Raw genomic sequence first — 20,301 nt, forward strand, 5'->3', positions numbered from 1 at the left:
CTTTCTTCTGCTGCTCTACCACCTTCTCTTCATCCCAGAGGACCTCCTCAAAGTCTGAAGCCAGGTAAGTGGCTTTAGTCCATCTAGTCCAATATTCTGTTTCCTTTCCAACAGCATCCAGCCAGATGCTTCCAAGGAGCCTACAAATAAGACATGAAGGTGATGGCTATTCCCTGGCATCTGCTTAGAGCTAGTTTCTGCATATACACATTCCAGAAATCTATCAGGCCTAATAGGAATTGACAGGATTATCTTCTATGAATTCTTTTTATAAATAATTTGTATGGTAAAATATAGAGGGGAAAAGATTGCTTAGACATGTCTGAGACTCTTTCTGCTATTCAACTCAACTGCTTAACTAAATTCCAAACAAGAGATGGCTTTTCCCACCATGTTCTTGAATAATGCAGAATTTCCTTGCTTACATCCAAAGAAAATAAAGCAATGTGCATGTTTCTGATTGCATGAAAGGGGGGCTTTGGTTACAAGCAACACAAAAAGTGGGTTTCAGTTCAAAGAGTCCCCCCACCCCACCCCCCACCTTCTAACCTTTTGATTAACTCCAGGGAGACAAATAGCATAAAAGACTGCTGCATACAGGGCATGGGCCAGCTTTCATTAAGCCAGTGGGGACTTTGTCACTTAGGGAAGTGCATGGGATGGCCTTTGCTGTGAATCCTTTTAATTCACAGTGGTGTGGAAGACCTCACACTGCTTTGATCTTGTTAATTATCTCCCAAATTAACTTTAATGCTTGTAATAATTATCTTTAAAAACACAACCAACTGCTGCTTTTTAAAAGGTTTGACTAAAGACTAGCTGGGTGGTCTTTGCCTTCTTTTTCAAATGCAAAGGTGTTGAGAAAAGCTGTCAAGATTCAATGCTAATTAGCCATTTATGGCTTCTCATTAAGAAGCAAATTGCCATATCTGCCTTGCTGGATGAAAGAAGAGTCCTCCTGAGACCTCATGAGCATTTCTTAACACTTCCTGAGCTCATTCCTTTCAATAGACAGTGGGATGAAAGAAATATCTTCATCTTCTTATATATATATATATTCTGATGAAAACTTCTTACTAAAAATGCTAGTGGCAGCTAAAGGAATTAATATAAATATATATGAATCCATATAGTGCTGCTTTACAATCCTCCTGACAAAGAAGATCAGTCATCTTATCTGTTGAAGCTGATAGCCATAGCAATTATGTTTGATATTAAAAGTCACCGTTTGAGCACAACGCCGAACAAAATTCTGGGGCTGTTGGGTAGTGACTGAAATTAGTTTCTGGGAAATCAGAGTACAAGAAGCCTCGGTGCAGAAGAAGGCAGATCCGTCACTGACAAAACTCCATATTCTCTACACTGTTATACTATGTTAGGCTGTGTGTGAGAACCGCTGGATTCAGGGCAGGCCTGATCCTGGCGGGGAAGGGCTGCCCAGCCCTACTATATACCCCGGCTGTTAGCTGAGGTTAAGGGAGCGAGTGCTCCCTTACCCCCAGTTTCTTGCTTGTGTGCGAGCATGGGCTGCTTCCAGCCTGGCCGCACACAGAGATGGGCACCTAGAGTGCTCGCCTCTTGGGGGAATCCCCCAGTGCATCGCACGTGTTGTGTGGTGCATTGTGGGACTCATGGAGTCAAGAAGAGCCTAACTATGTGTCTGATAAGTGCTGGAGAAGAGCTGAGTAAATACTAGCTATTGAGCCGGGTCTCACAATCAGTGAGACCTGCTTTGTGAAGGTAAGTGGGGAGAGCGGGCTAAGCCTGCTCTCCCTGAAGACGAGCAGGGCGAGAGCCCTGGGCGGCCGGATTGGCCACCCACACAACTGCTGGCTCCGTGATGGAGCCGGCGGGGGCTAGGAGGATCGGGGTCACGGCGGCTACTCACGATTTTAAAAACCGGGTTTGTGGAGCACTCGCTCCACAAACCCGGTTTAAGGGGAGGGGTAGTTTGGCGGGTTAACCACCAGGAAGCCACCAGGCTCGCCTGCGAGCCCGGTGGCTCCCACAATCAGGCAAAATCGGGCTAGGCTCCCCAGCCCGATTTTGCTTGATCGTGGGAATAGCCCTATTACATGGTGAAGTTAAATGAAGTACACCTGCATAACTCCTCCTTGTTGTCCTGGCCTCAGATCAGTCTGCCCAGCTCTGTGCTGCATAGATCATGTGGGAGCACTAATCATGTGGGAGTGCACTGTGTGCTCTCAACAATGAAACGATGATCATCGGGGGGTGGGGAGGAAAGGTTTGAGAAGCACCCCCCCCCCGGGTAGATCATGAGAATGGCCCCACTCTGTCATAAAAATCATAGACAGCCATGTTGAACTGGTAGGAAAAAAAACCCACAAGCCGCACTGTGTTAACACCTTCATTAGTACCATTGAAAATGTCACAAAGCTGTGAGCAAACTTTTCAAATCTCCAGAACACTTTGAGGCATCCCACACAAACAGTCTGGAGAGCCTGCAGGGCTTCTGTGTGTTGGGAATTCTCTCGGGTAAGAGATAGCCTTCTATTACAGCAGAGTGCACAGAGGCAAAACACAGCAGAGTCTGCCTAGGCATGTGTGTATGCTGAGAGAAAAAGAAACTTTGAGCCAGTTCATAGTTTCAAATCAATATAAGGAGTCTTTATTGGTGAACTCCATTCTAGATAGGAAAGTAGAGAGATAGGATCTCTTATCTAGCTAGCTAGCTGGGTGCAGAGGGGTGGTTTCTACATCTCTGCACACATGGTGCATGGAGAGAGGAGAGTGTGAGTGTTGCAAGGGAGAAGAAAGGGAAGAGGAAGTGAGGAAGGCAGGCAGGCAGGAAGTCCCTGAGAGTAGCAATCTACATACCAAAGGGATAGTGTCAGAGCAGTAGAGAAGGGATGACCAGTGTCTTGACCCCTCTAGCCCTCTGATTCACTAGTCTGTCCCCTTCTGTCATTGAGACATGAGACAGCGCAGTCCTTCACTTCCAGTGCCAGGTTGGTCCAAAATAAACCTGAAGTTATCCATGATTTGATCATGGATGAAGGGGCCGACCTGATGTACATCACTGAGAGTTGGTTGGGGGAGGCTGGTGGCCCAGTCTGGTCCCAGCTTCTTCCTCCAGGGTATTCTGTAGAGGAGCAGGGGAGGGGACGTGGGCGGGGAGGTGGAGTGGCTGTGGTCTATAAGGATAACATCTCCCTTACCAGGATCCCTGTTAGGGTATCAGACCATATTGAATGTGTGTACTTAAGTTTGGAGACCAGGGATAGATTGAGACTTCTGTTGGTTTACCAATCGCCCCGCTGCCCAACGGAATCCCTTACTGAGCTCATGGACTTGGTCGTGGAACTTGCATTGGAGTCTCACAGACTTCTGGTACTGGGGGACTTCAATGTTCATTTCGGGACCAACTTGTCCAGGGCAGCTCAGGAGTTCATAGCGGCCATGACAACTATGAGCCTATCCCAAGTGGTCTCTGGACTGACACATATTGCAGGTCACACACTTGATTTGGTCTTTTATTCTGATCAGGATGGTGTTCCTTGGGTGGGGACCCCTGTGATATCCCCATTGTCATGGACGGATCACCATCTGGTTAAGGTTGGACTTACAACCACCTCCGCAGGGGTGAGGGGCCTATTAGAATGGTCTGCCCGAAGACGTTATTGGATCCGGTGGGATTCCAAGAAGCCTTGGAGGGATTCAGTGTTGGCTCTGCTGGTGATCCTGTTGATGCCCTGGTTGAGAATTGGAACAACTTGCTCAACATGGCAGTAGACATGATTGCTCCTAAGCGTCCCCTCCGACCCGCTTCAAAATTGGCCCCTTGGTATACGGAAGATCTACAGGGCCTGAAGCAGCAAGGTAGGCGACTGGAATGCAAGTGGAGAAAGACTCGACGCGAATCTGACAGATTACAACATGGAGCACATCTAAAGATCTATGCTCAGGCAATACGTGCGTCAAAGAAGCGGTTCTTTTCTGCCTGTATTGCCTCTGCAAGTTCACGTCCAGCGGAGTTGTTCAGGGTTGTGAGGGGACTAGTATCTGCCCCCCCCCCGAACCAGAATTTGGAATCATCAGTTACCCGCTGCGATGTGTTTAAAGAATTTTTCGCAGATAAAATCTCTTGGATTTGGGCCAACTTAGATGGAGACTCCACAATTAATTTGATGTCTGAGCTGGAGGTGTCCAACTATTCCTCTTATGTGATTCGACTGGATCAGTTTCAGTCTGTGACTCCTGAGGATGTGGACAAGCTGCTTGGGGCGATGAGGCCTACCACCTGTTCTCTTGACCCTTGTCCAACATGGCTTGTTCAATCTAGCAGGGAGACTGTTGTAGCTGGCCTGGTGGAAATTATAAATGCCTCTCTGAGGGAAGGCAGGATGCCTCCTTGTCTTAAGGAGGCAATTATTAGACCACTTCTAAAGAAGCCTGCTTTAGACCCCTCAGAGTTGAGCAATTATAGGTCTGTTTTCAATATCCCATGGTTGGGTAAGATAATTTAGAGGGTGGTGGCCTCTCAGCTCCAGTTGGTCTTGGAGGAAACTGATTATCTAGACCCATTTCAAACTGGTTTTCGGGCGGGCTATGCGGTGGAGACTGCCTTGGTCAGCCTGATGGATGATCTCCAACTGGGAATTGACAGATGAAGTGTGACTCTGTTGGTCCTTTTGGATCTCTCAGCGGCTTTCGATACTATTGACCATAGTATCCTTCTGGAACGTCTGAGAATGTTGGGGGGTGGGAGGCACTGTTTTACAGTGGTTCCGCTCCTATCTCTCAGACAGATTTCAGATGGTGTCAATGGGAGATTGTTGCTCTTCAAAATCTGAGCTTAAGTATAGTGTCCCTCAAGGCTCCATACTTTCTCCAATGCTTTTTAACATCTACATGAAACCGCTGGGAGAGATCATCAGGGGATTTGGAGCTGGGTGTTACCAGTATGCTGATGACACCCAGACCTACTTTTCCATGTCAACTCGTTCAGGAGCTGGCATATCCTCCCTAAATGCCTGCCTGGAAGGAGTAATGGGCCGGATGAGGGAGAATAAACTGAAGCTGAATCCAGATAAGATGGAGGTACTTATTGTGCGGGGTCAGAACTCTAGAGACAATTTTGATCTGCCTGTTCTAGATGGGGTCACACTTCCCCAAAAGGAACAGGTTTTGCCATCTGGGAGTACTTCTGGATTCACACCTCTCCCTGGTTTCTCAGGTTGAGGCAGTGGCCAGGGGTGCTGTCTATCAGCTTTGGGTGATATGCCAGCTGCTCCCGTTTCTCGAGATCAATGACCTCTAAACAGTGGTACATTTGCTGGTAACCTCCAGACAGGACTTCTGTAATGCGCTCTACGTGGGGCTGCCTTTGTACGTAGTCCGGAAACTTCAGTTGGTTCAGAATGCGGCAGCCAGATTGGTCTCTGGGTCATCTCGGAGAGAACACGTTACTCCTCTGTTGATGGAGCTGCACTGGCTGCCAATAGGTTTCTGGGCAAAATACAAAGTGCTAGTTATAACTTACAAAGCCCTAAACGGCTTAGGCCCTGGGTATCTAAGAGAACGTCTTCTTCAGTATAAGCCCCACCGCCCATTGAGGTCATCTGAGGAGGTCCGTCTCCAGCTGCCACCAACTCGTTTGGTGGCTGCACAGAGACGGGCCTTCTCAGCTGCTGCCCCAAGATTGTGGAATGCACTCCCTAATAAGATATGAGCCTCCCCATCTCTGGCAATTTTTAAGAAACTACTGAAAACGCATCTCCTCAACCAAGCTTTCTCAGCTTTTTAAAACTTGTTTTTAAATTGTTTTGGCTATTTAATTGGTGTTTTATGATGTTTTACTTGTTAATTATTATTTTATGTAGTTTATAATTTTTGTTTTGTTAATTGATTTTAATGATGTTTTAATGTAAACCGCCCTGAGCCTTTTGGAAGGGTGGTATACAAATTTTAATAATAAATAATAAATAAATAAACACTGTGGGGAGAACGGGCTTGACCCACTCTCGGAAGCCACCCTGGGTGGCCAGATTGGCTGCCCACGTGATTACCAGCTCCGTCATGGAGCCAGTAGGGGCAGCGCAGATTGGGGGCCGCCCAACCCCCAGAAGTACCAGGATGGCCTGTGTGAGTACACAGGGCATTCTGGGGAGACCTCCAGGGCTGGGAGGCTTTCTGCAGCCTCCCAGTCAGGGGTCTACTCATGAGTTAGCACAGAGCCATGCCACGGCGACTCACAATCACAGAAATGGGGTTAGCAGAGTGCTTGCTCCACTAACCTCATTTAAGGGGAGGGGAAATTAAATGGGCTAGCCACTGGTCTTGCCTGCAAACCTGGTGGTTTCCATGACTGCTGGAAAGTGGGCTGGGCTCCCTTAGCCCGCTTTCCAGCAGTCGTGAGAATAGCCTGTTTGTCAGACTGGATGTTAAGCAAAACTGTGTGTTCAGAGAGAGAGAAAACTGGGCTTAGTGGAAAAGGCCCAAAGACTGCAGTTTATAAGAGTCCTAAGATGGTGAACAAGAGGAATTATGCAGATGTACTTCATTTAGCCTCACCAGGTGCTAGATACGTTTAGAATATACCCAAGGTGACAAGGACAAAGTCTGCTTCTCCATTTTTTTAAAAATGTAATACCTACTATTTACTAAGATCTTCTCCAGCACTTATCAGAACACATACGCTCTTCTTGACTTTGTGACAGCCTTCACAGAAGGGAGGGCAGCTCATTGCTGTTCACCTCAATAACTGAATAGCAAAGGCGCCTATGTTTCTGCAGTGTGGTGGTAGAGTATTTGATTTGATAACATATTTGAGGGGGGAAATAATTGGATTTAAATTTTGCAAAACTAAGCTAGATAAAAAGAATGTTGCTTCCATTGTTTTCAGTCTGGTCACTGCAAAGGAATTTTTTTCTGTGCCACAGGATTTTATTTTATTTTTTTGTGCACCTCTAAAGACCAATCAATGCATCTATTAAGTTTTATGGTGAATAATACAGACATGGCAAAAACCCAAAGACTCCGTCACTTCGCCTGAGTGTGCCTCAAGCAAAAGCAGTGCCAAATGTAGCAGAGTGGGACTCGTTAATGGGACAGACTCTTCTCTTGTCTGTCAAATCAAAACATTACAGCAGCTGAAGACCATTTCCTGGTATTTGAGCTGCTGTTTCTGTTCAGAAAAAAAAATAAAATAGCAAGGCCTGGAAAAGATTAAATGGGTCCCTAGGGGTGGGTGGCTGGGGCGGAGGGGGTGGGTGGGTGGGTTTGCACATTTGTGTGTGTGTGTGTGTGTGTGTGTGTGTGTGTGTGTGTGTATACACAAGCACACACACACACACACACACACATACACACTTCTGCAAAGACCTTACCAGTCTATCATAAGGCTGCATATTTTTGTTGGAAGCACAGTGAAGTTATGTAATCTGTTTGTTCTTTCTTTCCTTTTCATGAAGCATTTTAAGCCATATCAAGAGTTATGATTATTGAATAATCCTTTTCATTATTATGACAACAAATTAAAATTGGGGTGGTGGTTGTCATGAATTTCCCAGTGCAGAAAAGTGTGGGGACCCTCTTTTATATAAACCGAAACAAGAAAAAGGGGACATTTATATTTGTATTTGCTGCTAGATTCTTCCCTTCAAGAGTTGTAGCTAAAAACAGTCCAAAATACAAGGAATTATGTGAAGCAAAGTGAATCTGGGTTTTGTGTCTTTTCAGGGCATTCACACAGCAGTGATGAAAGTCTTAACAAATAAGCAGCGAGAGACGATGGATCAGTCTCTTAGACACCATTCATCCTTGCCCAGTCAGACATAAGCAGAGGTTGAAACCCCCTCCTGTCTACTTGCTTGTCTTCCACATCTTCCTAACTAGACAATTCTTTCATACATGTTTTTCAAAATTGATCATTCTCGGGGTGCCATATGGACAACTTCCAGAAGACTTGGCCAATGGATGGTGGTGTTATTCTTTGTGCCTCGCTTTCCTCCTTCAAAACTTTCAGCCAGTTCTGTTTTGCTGCACAGCCACAGCATCAACTTTCCGGTGCTTTCTCTGCCCAGAAGGATCCCCCTCACCATTCTCTTGCTAGTTCTTCATAAATACCCATGCCAACTGGCCAAAAAGACACTTTTGAAGTGGTGGCTCCCATATTTCGCAGGGGGAGGCCAACTATTGGAGCAGCAGCACAGTGTCCCAGAAAACGTAGAAAGGTTGTTGACACAACCACAACTGCTAGGGCTGGGGGGAAAGCAGAAGCTTACCTGTCTCCCCCCACATGATCCTTGCCACGCTGCGAGCCCACACGACCAGCATGCGAACACTCCCGGAGTGGCAAGGGGGATGAGAAAAACCTGGCTGCATCCTCCGATATCCCACAGTACACCATGTAAGGGGAGTTCCATGCTGCTGGGCTGCTCCTTCCACTCAGATCGATGGAAGCTCAGGCTGCTTCCAGCCTGAGCATGCACGCCCTCCTACCACTTTTAACCCAGGTACAAAATTCAGGCTACCTGGCAGAGGAACTCCAGGATCAAGACGATCCCAGCAGTCTTTACAATCAGCCCTACCCAGGTAGAGCAGTCAGAGGCGTATCGAAGGAAAATAGCGCCTAGGGCAAGCATTGAAATTGCGCCCCTTGTCCAAACATCTGACACCCATCTTTCAGATAACTTTACCATAATATCAGCAGAAAAATACATGTCTGAAGGTCACATACAAGTCACATATCTGAATATGTGTACAGTGACTTATATTAATTTTTTTTAAAAAAATTACCTGTAGCCCCTTTGGGGGGCTTCTAAAGGCTGGGGGGGTCTGCAAAGGTTCCCCCTCCCCCCTCCTGGCCTCTAGGGCCTCACAGGGACCATTTAAGCATGTGCGGTGGCCATTTTTAAAAATACTTTTTTAAAAAATGGCAGCTGAAAACAAAATGGCCACCACACATGCTCAAATGGCCTCTGTGAAGCCTGGCATGGCCTAGGGCCACAAAGAGGCCATTTGAGCATGCACGGTGGCTATTTTGTTTTTGGCAGCCTTAAAAAATTTTTTTTAAAAATGGTGCCCCCCTTCAAGTGGCGCCTGGGGCACGTGCCCTGCCTGCCCCACCCTAGATACGCCCCTGAGAGCAGTGCTAGCCCAGGTAGGGCTGGTCATGAGAATGGCCTTAGTGACCGTTTGCTGGTGTCTTCCTTGTGATTCTTTTTAGACTGTGAACACTTTGGTGATAGAGAACCATTTGCTCATTCTTTTTGCTATGTAAATAGCTTTGAGAACATTTTTTTTAAAATAACAGTATATAAATATTTTATAATACAATTGTGATAGAAATCTATGGGGAGCACCTTACACAGCTGGTTTTAATTTTATTCATGTTCCATGTTGCCCCAGTCCCACTACTGGAACAAAAAAAAATGGGGGGAACCCAGTGTACATTTTTACACGTTGTACAAGCCGTTATGGACAATGCAATAAGCCCCCTATAGATGGTTCCAGGCACACACGGCCATCACTGCAGTTTTGCTCAGCTGCAGGGCCAGTCTGTCCATGCAGCACACTGAGTGATTGCCAGGCAGGCAGATGGAGATGAAGCAGAGGAAACTGCAGTGGTGGGGACATGCTCTAATCCACTAAATCCCTCCATTTCCTTCTCTGAAGAGGAAGGAGAGGAGGAAGAGAGCGTGGTGGACTGGAGCAGGGATTCTCAACGTTGGGTCCCCTGGTGTTATTGGACTTCAACTCCCATAATCCACAGCTAAAGGCCACTGGGGCAGGGGATTATGGGAGTTGAAGTCCAATAACATCTGGAGACTCAATGTTGAGAATCCCTGGACTAGAGCACTTCCTCACCTCTCCAGTGGCAGCTCCAGGAAAAAATGGGAGATGGGCCACGGAAGGGACAAAGTGCATTTGTGGGTGGGCAGGCTGTGTCCCACACATTAGATTTCTAAAAAAGCCATGGGGGTGGCAAGTGCAGGGCAAACTACCTGTCTGAAGGGGTGCTTGCCCCCCCCCTCGAACCACCCTTGCTGCTCTCTGCTCCATTTGCACAAAATCCAATAAGCACAGAAAGAGGCTGTGAAATGGTGGCTCTTTGTATCTGCTGGTGAACTACCATGTAAGGGTGGGTGAGGGCAGCAGTCCTGCCTCAGACACCCAGATAACTTGGCCTCCCCTGTAGTGGCGTAGCTAGAGAAGAGGGGGCCTGTGTGTTCACCCCTCTCATCGGCAGCCCCTCAGAGTGAAGGAGAAAAAAAGGGAGTGAGGAAGAAACTAGGGAGTGGTGGAGCAGGCAGCCCTCAGGATCTGGGGACCCGGGTTCTTTGAACCCATCCGCTCAATTACAGCTACACCCCTCCTCCCCTGCTCAATTGGCATGTTAATATATATGAGATACCTTCCATTTGTAGCAACCTAACTTACCTGGAGCTAATTGTGTCATGTCTGTCAATGGCCTCTACTGCAGTAGTCTCATGCTATAGCCATCCTGTATAGAGGACTGGAAATTTGTCTTCATGCTACATTAGCTTGTGTTTTTTGTAAACTCCGAGGTTAATTTATCACCTTGCAGACCCTTTTTGTCCTGTGCTTTGCCTGGGTGTAGAATCTATGCGTCACACACAGTAAAGTATAACTATTAAATGCCTCTTATTCTTGTGGGGATTGGGGGAAAGAGGCTTGTTTTATTGGAATAACCCTTTTCTACCCCTCACCTCCCCCATGACACCCCACCAAGACACCCCTCCATGCTTTACTACAATTTCAGCATGGACTCCAACCCAGAGTATATTTTGCTGGATAGGTAATGGTAGACTGTTTGCTAATGACCCTCAGTTTGCCTCAGGCCATTAGGTCTCCCAGCTGGTTGTTGTTCCTCAGGAAGTAATCTAGGCCTCAACCAAATTACACTCTTAATTTGAATTAATTGCAGATTAGACCGCAGGGATCCTCAACGTTGGGCCCCCAGATGTTCTTGGACTTCAACTCCCACAATCCCCAGGCCCAGTGGCCTTTGGCTGGGGATTATGGGAGTTGAAGTCCAAGAACATCTGGGGGCCCAACGTTGAGGATCCCTGGATTAGAGCACTGCTCATTTCTCTTTTGCACCCGCTTAATAGATTTCTTCTTTAATTGCTACACATGGAGTAAATTAAAAAATGAAATCAAGCTATGAGGAGACAGTGTGCTCAAAACCAGATTAACAGAAGCAACAGTTTAGCCACTACACTGAGATTACAGCTAAATTATTTATTTTGTTGGTATGTGGTGTGGAAAATGGGGGCCAAATAAGACCTTAATACTAAACATGAAGTGCCAGCCATAAGAGGAAGGGAAGGGAAGGGAAGGGAAGGGAAGGTTGTGCCGTGGAGTCAGTATCAACTCCTGGCGACCACAGAGCCATGTGGTTTTCTTGGTAGAATCCAGGAGGGGTTTACCATTGCCATCTCCCACGCAGTGTGAGATGATGCCTTTCAGCACCTTCCTATATCGCTGCTGCTCGATATAGTTGTTTCCCATATTCTGAGAAACACACCAGCAGGGATTCAAAGCAACAGCCTCCTGCTTTCTAGGCAGGTTACTTCCCTGCTATGCCATTAGGGCCAGCCATAATAACAGCCACATTAATTCAACTCTCTCCTTCATAAGGGCTAGCAGAACTTCCTGTTGATATAATGACATTCTGAATTTTACCCCTTCCCCCTCAGCAGCCAGTGATGTGAAGTAGGGGGAGGGGAATGCAGAATATTGTGACATAGCTAGATGCTGCTAGATAATATTGGCAGGGGGGCTTTATGGTGCCAGCTATACATTTAGTGTAACATCTGGTTTAATTGTCAGACTGTTTCCATCCAATCTGCCAGGGCTCATTATCTCGAGCACTGCTCGTGGCCCTGCCATTGACTGAGATTCAGTTGGCAGGGACAAGAGACAGGGCCTTTTTGGCTGTGGCCCCTAAGCTCTGGAATGCTCTCCCATGTTCCCTCCCTTAGGGTTTTTAAAATAGATCATAAAACCTACTTATTCAGAAAGGCTTTTTAATGTGTTTCAATTATTACAGCCTGGTGGGTTTTCAATTTTAATTGAGTTTGTTTTAATTATTTTTATTCTACATTGTGTTTTGTTTCCTTTTTTACATTTTTAATTACTTTTACTATTTTACTGTTGTGTGCCGCCCCAAGCAGTATTGTGCTGGAGGGGCAGGATACAAATATTTTTAAATTTTAAATAATAACTAGCTGGGCCGGGCGCAGAGCATCTGCGCCTCTGACAGCCCACCCAGCCTGCTTCCCCACCACCACCCGCAGTTTCTAGCCAGCTTTCAAGCCAGCCCGTCCACTCCTGCTGCCTCCTCCTCACCCCGGCAGCCAAGCCAGGGCTGCCATCCCAGCGGCCATTTTCTCCACGTCCTGTCGCTAGTCCGGTAGCTTCTCATGAGAGCTACCATGCATGGGATTAGCGACAGGTATGCCTAGGAGAAATAAATATATAGATTTTAATAAACACATGTATAGCTATGATATCCTCTATACATGTAATCGCAAATTGTTACGTTTACCTAGGAATCTTTGGTGAGGGACTTTGTTAAAAGCTTTTTGGAAGTCCAGATTTATACTGCATGACTCTATCCACATGCCTGATGCCTAGGGTTGTCACATGTCCAAGACTGGCCAAGACAGTCCAAGAACTGAACGTCCTGAAAATGGAAATTCTGCTTCACCCACTGTTTAGAATTCATTGAGAGTGTCATCAGTAGGGCTGGCACATTTGTCAGAGAGAATACCTGGATACAACTTTCAAAAGCAGGGCCACAAGTGTTCAAACTCTACTTTTTTGACTAGAATTGTGATGTCTTGGATATGAAATGTGCAGGGAAAGTGTTGTTTTGGTTATGAAAAGCCCAAGAATCTGAGTGAGAAGATTGCTTTAATGAATTTTACCCATTTTTCTGGTGCTTTGTTCCAGGCATTGTAGATACATGGTGTCAAAAAGCCCCATATTCTTACCTTTTCTCTGGCACCATTGCTGCTGACTGGCTAGTTGGCTGTCTGTATATTGCTCAGTAAACACCTTCCCCTCATTTCCGGATCATCTCTATAGTTAGCAAAGGTGGTAATGGCCCTCTGCATTTAGCTGTGAAGTATATGGATGGAGAGATCCCCTTTTTCTCTAGTGGCATTCTTGGGGTCCCACTTCTCTCTAGAACACTCATTGCCTGATACTGGTTTCTTTCTTTTCTCAGCTGCACTTGTGTTACCATCATTATATTTATCTCACATATTATTTTATTTATTTTTATTTTTTATTTTTACATTTATATCCCGCTCTTCCTCGAAAGAGCCCAGAGCGGTGTACTACATACTTGAATTTCTCCTCACAACAACCCTGCGAAGTAGGTTAGGCTGAGAGAGAAGTGACTGGCCCAGAGTCACCCAGCTAGTTTCATGGCTGAATGGGGATTTGAACTCGGGTCTCCCCGGTCCTAGTCCAGCACTCTAACCACTACACCACGCTGGCTCACTTTAATCACTATTAGATTGTGTTTATTGAAGTAAAACACTCCTAATGCTCCCCTGTGCAAAGAATGCTATAGAGAACAATATGTGAAACAGCCACCAGGCTCCAATGCGGAGCACTTTTTCCAATCCCAGTAAAAAAAAAGTAGGGTTTGAAAATTTGTCCCCCGCCACATCCCACACACACACCTTTTGATGGTTGTGTCCAGGAATTCTCTCTGAGAAATGTGGCAACCCTGCCAATGGTATTCTCAAAGAATTCTAAACAGTTGGTGAAGCAGGATTTCCGTTTTCAGAAGCAAAGCTTACCAAGTTTGGTTATAGCTTTGTAAGGTGTTATAAAAAGCAGGGAGGCTGTACTTGTGTACATTATCTGCAAGAGTATGCTCCCTGCACTGATTAGCTCAGAAGTCCAGCTCGATTGTCCACAGTTACGGCATTTGTTTCTGCAGACAAACGCTGTAACCATAGACATTAGCGGGTGGGGCTTCTGAGCACATCAGCACAGGGGTGGGCTTCAGAGTGCAGTCATAGGGAGACTCTATGTGAGTTCAGGCTCTTGCTTTTTATAATGCCTGAACAGGGCTACAAAGCTTAATAAACCTAGCTTTAATTATGTTTGCTTCTATGGAGTTCCCTGAGTCGGCTAGAACGAGTTACCATCTTCCAGCCAAAGCTATTCTACAGGGTTGTTGTGAGAAGACAAAAATCAGATATTCTCATATATGCCTGAGCTCCTTGGCAGAAGTGTTGGATACAATGTGATAAACTTAAAAATTCCTAATAAACTTGTTTGCCAAGAAAGAACTGAGTGTTCTTTCTCTCCCTCGGTCCGAGTGAGGGAGAGGAGAAAAAGCACCCAGCCGGCAAATGAAGCACTAGCCAACTGGGAAGGACAGAAAGGCCATAGGTCTCACCACCCCCTGCCCCAATGATGGCCATTTCTCTGCATAGGTGTGTGTCTGGTGTTGGTGCTAGGGGCATGGTCAGTTCAGGTAGGTGTGTGGGGGTGGGACTCCTGGCAAGCCCGTTACACTACTGGTGGTGATATGTGAATTTTCATTCCACTCAACATATTGCTTTATACCTTAGTTAGGTAAACAGATATGCAAGTTCTGTTTATCACAAAGCATTTGCCAGCTGAGAATGGGTGAGGGGCCATGTGTTGTGGTCCCAACCAGCAAGCCCACAGTTCGCTGGCTGGATGCGGGAGGAGGGTGAGGAGGTGTCCTGGGGAAGGGGTAATGGGGTACTGTGGCAGCTCCCCAGACTCTGGGAGCAAGGAGCATTTGTCCCCCCCTCGTCCAATGATGACTACACCCCTGATAGTCAGTTATTCTTTTGGTCATCTGGTGTGTGATCCAGTAATGCCAGCCTTATATATTAAAAAATCATGAAGCCCTTCTAGTCCACAATATTGATTTGAAAATCTTGAGAGTTATTTGCTGAGCTGACTCATTTCCCAGTTATTACTTGAACCCCCTGCCAATTGTATTTTTCAGCTGCTTTTAGGAAACTAAGATGATTTGATTAAAACTGAAATAATAATAAACTTTGATTAAAACTGAAATAATGATAGTTGCTTGAAATATTTCAAGACTGCTTTTGAGAAAGATGCATCTCCCCAGCTTAACACTGTTTTAAACAAAACAAATAAAGATAGTCCAAGTTGGAGCTGCTCTCTTCACATTACATCCCATGTATGTTGTGAGTCATCATTTGGGATGTCTTCAGCAAAAAATAATGCAGTTCCTGCCTTCCAAGTTCTGTATCTTTGTTTTCTTTCCATTATGTCTACGAAATAATGTTAAGGTTTTTTACAAAAAAATAAAATAAAAAGGAAATATAAGAAATAGTTACAGAAAGAGACAGGCTACACAAAGGAGCAGGAAATTTCTTCAGACTCTCCTTCTGAAAAAAATCTCCTTTCAGAGTCCTGCTTACTGTGTCAATTTTAAATAACCATTATTTGCTCTCAGTTTACTTTGGCATTATCAACTTGCCTTGGTGACAGATTGCTGGAGAGCTCTCGCTTCTTCTTTTTCCCCGCTTGAAAGCAGCACACCCTCTAAACAAGAGTGTTTTTTTCCAAGTTATTAGTTTCCTTGTTATTTCATCTATACCAGTGATCCAAAATCCCTCCCACCCGGATAGGAAAGGCTAAGTTTCCCCATCTGGAGACACAGCTCCAGACACTAGCATTCTTACTTACTGTCCCAGTCTTGGAGAAGGGGGAGAAGTTTTGTCAATGCACAGCTTGGATAACAAATGCAGGGCAAGTTCTAAAGAGTTCCAAAAAGAGCAGAGGTGGGTGACAGCTAAATGGTCAAATACTAGCAGGTTAGAAGATCACAGTCTGGTGTCAATATTAAACAAAGCAAGGAGGATTTGGTGCAAATGTATGGCTTCAGAAAGGAAACTGAAAAGTGGCGCTGATGGACCTGAAGCACTGAACTTGATTACATGAAGTGGAGGCAGGAAGGACATCAGGAGCTGGAGCAACTAATGGGCTGTAGGGTGAGTGTGGCTTGCCTGGGAAATGAATTGTGCACAATTCCTCTGGATCATCACTGCCTGATACAAGACAAGCCAGAGATCATGAATCAGGTATGTGGAATCTTTAGGGAGATCTAAACAACTAATGACATTGAGATGGTGGGAGATGGGAGAGCAAGGGAAGCAGATTCCTTGGAGCGTCTAACTGCTTAAAGTACAATTTGCTCATTAATCCTTGATTCCTACAGTCACAAGTATTAACAAGATGAGTGGACATTAATGTAGTGTGCATGTAGACACATCACAAGCATTTTATCATCCTGCCAGGATGATATAGACAACCAAGCTACCCTGAGGTGAGAAACCTCACCTTTGGGGTAGTGTGATCATCTGAAGAATGCACTGAAACTCAGTTGCTGAAATCCATCTGTAACTGTAAGATAGTGAGCCCTTTCTCATGAGCAGAGAAAGGGCTCCAATGGGGCCAGGGGAGGAAGCCTCGAAAAGCTTACCTCTCCCACAGATGAGCAGATCCTTGCCTCCCACAAGGTGTGTGATCCCCTTGCCCCGTTGGTGCCCTTTCTCTGCTGCTGAGAAAGGTGCTGCCAGTTGCTCCAAGGGTTGGGGTGTTGAGACACGTCACACCGCCCCACCCCCAGAGCTCCAATAATGCACTGCGCAAGTCCATGGTGCATTATGGGGATCTCCCCCCTCTCCTCGAGTGCTAGCTGTGGCTACATGCAGCTGCAGCTGGCAGGAGATCCAAAAAACAAGGTTAGGAGAGCACTCGCTCTCCTAACCTCGTTTTGGAAGGAGGTGCCACAAGCGGGTTTGTTGCTGTAGTGCCGACAAGATTGGGCCTGATCCCGGTGGTTCACACACACATCAAAACCTCAGCTCAGTTTTGCATGCGCCCCCTTAGCCCAGTTTTGTATGCATGTGTGAATAGCCTCAGTATCTTTACTAGGATCAAATAAACATTACGGATAATGAGCAAGCTATCAAGAACCCCAGAATTCTTCTTCGGATTTGATGATAAGTTTTGGGGGAGAATAAGATGAAAAAGCCCAAATCCATGTAATTCTCTGGCACAAAGCTGTGTATTTCAAGATGAGACATTCCTCTGGCTTTCAGTAGGCTTCCAAAGAGGCACATGCCAAATCTCTCAACAAAACCCTTCCAATCTATATTAAGCCTCAGGGAGGCATGTCTGTGGATTATCAAATGTTGTGGTGTAGCAAAAATGGGCAAACACTAATGGGCAAAAATCTACTTCTCCTTTTCATCTTTATCATCAGGAAATGGCACTCATTCTCTAAATGCCTGCCTACAGGCAGTAATGGGCTAGATGAGGGATAACAAATTGAAGCTGAATCCAAGCAAGACAGTTGCTCATTGTAGTCGCTCAGAATCTGAGGGATGAGGGTTGATCTTCCTGTGCTGGATGGGGTTACACTCCTCCAGAAGGAGCAGGTGCATAGCTTGGGAGTACTCTTGGACCCAGGCCTCACCCTGGTATCTCAGGTGGAGGCCATGGCCAGGGGTGCTTTCTATCAGCTTTGGCTGATTCGACAGTTACACTGGTTGCTGATATGTTTCTGGGCAAAATACAAAGTGCTGGTTATTACCTTTAAAGCCCTGAATGGCTTAGGTCCAAGATATCTTAGAGAGCACCTTCTTCTGCATCATCCCCACTGCATGTTAAGGTAATCTGAGGTCCTTCTCCAGTTACCACCAGTTCGTCTGGTGACGGCTCAAAGGTGGGCCTTCTCTGTAGCTGCTCCTGGGCTGTGGAATGCACTTCCGGCAGAAATCTGTAATATGAGTTCATAATTGGCCTTCAGGAGAGCCCTTAAAATCTATCTGTTTGGTCTGGCCTTCCAGGGTTTTTAAACTACTGTTAGGCCTGGTTTTCCAAGGTTTTTAACTGTTTAAATGTTTTAACTGTTAATTGGTTTTATGCTGTTTTTATATTTCTTATTTTAATTATTTTGTTTTTATTTTGATGTAAACCACCCTGACCCTTTTTTGGAAGGGCGGTATATAAAATCAAATAAATTTATAAAATAATAAATACATAAATAAATCTATGAAGGAAAGGAAACCACAAATAAACAGGAAAGTTACATCGGATAAATACAATATTTTAAAAGCCCAATCTTTACTCAGCATAATAACTGATTCATTGTATCTGTGAAGGCAATAACTTGAAGCATCATGCATGTCTGAGAAGTTACCTCAAGGCTACCTTTTGGAATGAATCACAAGTGATAAATTTATATACAGATGGGTGCTGGGCCCAGTTAGCTGGTTGTAGCTACATGTAAACTAGGTGATGGTTTGAACATTGTGGAGCATGATTGCAGGGGCGTATCTAGGGTGGGGAAGGCAGGGTATGTGCCCCAGGCGTCACTTGAAGGGGGCACCATTTAAAAAAAATATTTAATGGCCATTGAAAACAAAATGTCCACTGCACATGCTCAAATGGCCTCTGTGAGACCCTAGAGGCCAGCATGGGGAGGTGGAACCTTTGCAGACCCCCCCCCGGACTTTAGGAAGCCCCCCGAAGGGGCTACAGGTTAAAAAAATTAATATAATATAAGTCACTGTACACATATTCAGTTTGGCACTATGTACAGAGAATCAGGACTTGTGAATACTGAGCTGAAGCTTATGAGTTAGGATTGTATTCATTTGCTCTTAGTTTGCTTCTTGTGATAAGTGAGTTAAATATGATGTCTTAATAATATGGCTATTAGTGGTGAGTTTGTCTTTGAATCAGTGTGAAATCCTTAGTATTTACACAGTTTACTCTGCATATCCTTTAATTATTTTCAGAGCATCTGGGAAAAGTCAAATGCTCCATTTATTTTTAAAACTTATGTAATAGTGATGCTACAATGCATCGTAGAGAATTAGACAGGCCCTTCTGTTTAGTTTTCCAAGTACACCTCCACATAGTATTTGAGTATTTCATGAGACTCAGCATACTGAAATTTGTAGTTTTCCAGCATTTTTTGGTCTGGCTACATCCACTGCTAAATAGTTCTTGAAATATTAAAAGATTAACAAGCTTGACTTGTATTTTTCAGCTGATATTATGGTAAAGTTATCTGAAAGATGGGTGTCAGATGTTTGGACAGGGGGCGCAATTTCAGTGCTTGCCCTAGGCGCTATTTTCCCTAGATACACCTCTGCATGATTGTCAGTGCTTAGTAAGTTAATAAGAGTAAATTGGAAGAAAGATTAACATTAGTTCTGTCACTCAATTAAAACACAATTAAAAACAAACACACATGTTTTAATTGAATATATCAGCATATGTTTATAGACAACTAAAACTATTGTTCTGAAGAAAGAAACATATTCTTTCTTGCATGTGAGAGGAGGAATGTGTAATCTAAGATGGCACCTGACTTCCATGGGGTGTGTGTGTGTGTATTTGTATTTTTAAGAGGTCTTAAAGATGATATTTTTTCTTAGGCCTACATAACATGTGACCCACAAGGGAAACACAGCTGACTTGCTGTGTATGGTGTCCCACCTCCTATTGCTGCTGCCTATCTAGGACAGCAAAATGAAAGAGGGTTGTTAAGCACTTTGCAGGCCATAAGACATGGTCACAATTGTGCAGACTTGTGTCAAACTGAAGAAACAGTAGGCCACCAGTGTCCAGTGTTTCCCCCTATTCTGCTACTACCCATGATCCCTTCTGATGGACATTTGACTTGGTGTCCTCCAATGTGCCATGTGTACTGTTGTGTGCCACGTCTCATAAGACCAAATATATCCCTCTGTTACTATGTTTATGGTTGGTTTGCAATAATAAAGACTGATCCCACTGCTGACTGGGGCAAACTTGCTTTTAAACAATGAGAAATGGTTCTCTCATGAGGCAGAAAATGTCATGCTCCTTTTCTAAGTCTTGTGTTTAGTAGGAAAGTGTAAGCTCATTACTGGTTGCCTTCTGAGCCTGGACTGACAGCCAGCTGTCCGACTGGATGGCAATTTGTAGGGTTCTGAACAGGAAATATCTCGTTCAGCAGGGATCACCATCAAGCTCTGGCCACTGAGGCAGCTACAGAGAGACCAGCTAGACCAGCAACAGCAGTTGACAGAGTGGGAGGGGGTGGTGGTCATGTGTCGTGTATGAGAGTGCATCCAGGCTGCCTGCTGCTCTGAGCAACAAGAGACTATTTACTCCACCTGTGACAGATCGCCTTTGCATCTGCTTTGTCTGCAGTTTATGCCTGCCCCCAATTTGACAGGAGCTGGGTCTGACAGGTCATCTGAGAAAGTCTGTGTGATG

General features: G+C 45.2%; 1 protein-coding gene across 4 annotated transcripts in view; it reads left to right on the top strand.

Moving 5' to 3' along the window:
* Positions 1-20,301, top strand: part of TNS3 (tensin 3) — a 420,724-nt gene that overhangs the window by 17,059 nt on the left and 383,364 nt on the right. For 3 of the 4 annotated variants that reach the window (XM_053262000.1, XM_053262001.1, XM_053262002.1), the window contains exon 1: positions 15,735-16,103. The exons of the other annotated variant lie outside the window; for it this stretch is intronic. In XM_053262000.1, the coding sequence (XP_053117975.1) occupies positions 15,960-16,103 (144 nt within the window). In that variant the 5' untranslated portion in view covers positions 15,735-15,959. Of the gene's footprint in view, positions 1-15,734; positions 16,104-20,301 lie in introns of those variants that run through there. 4 annotated transcript variants of the gene reach the window in all.

This window comes from Hemicordylus capensis, chromosome 6 (genome assembly GCF_027244095.1).
Source record: "Hemicordylus capensis ecotype Gifberg chromosome 6, rHemCap1.1.pri, whole genome shotgun sequence".
Classification (NCBI taxonomy): Eukaryota; Metazoa; Chordata; class Lepidosauria; order Squamata; family Cordylidae; genus Hemicordylus; species Hemicordylus capensis.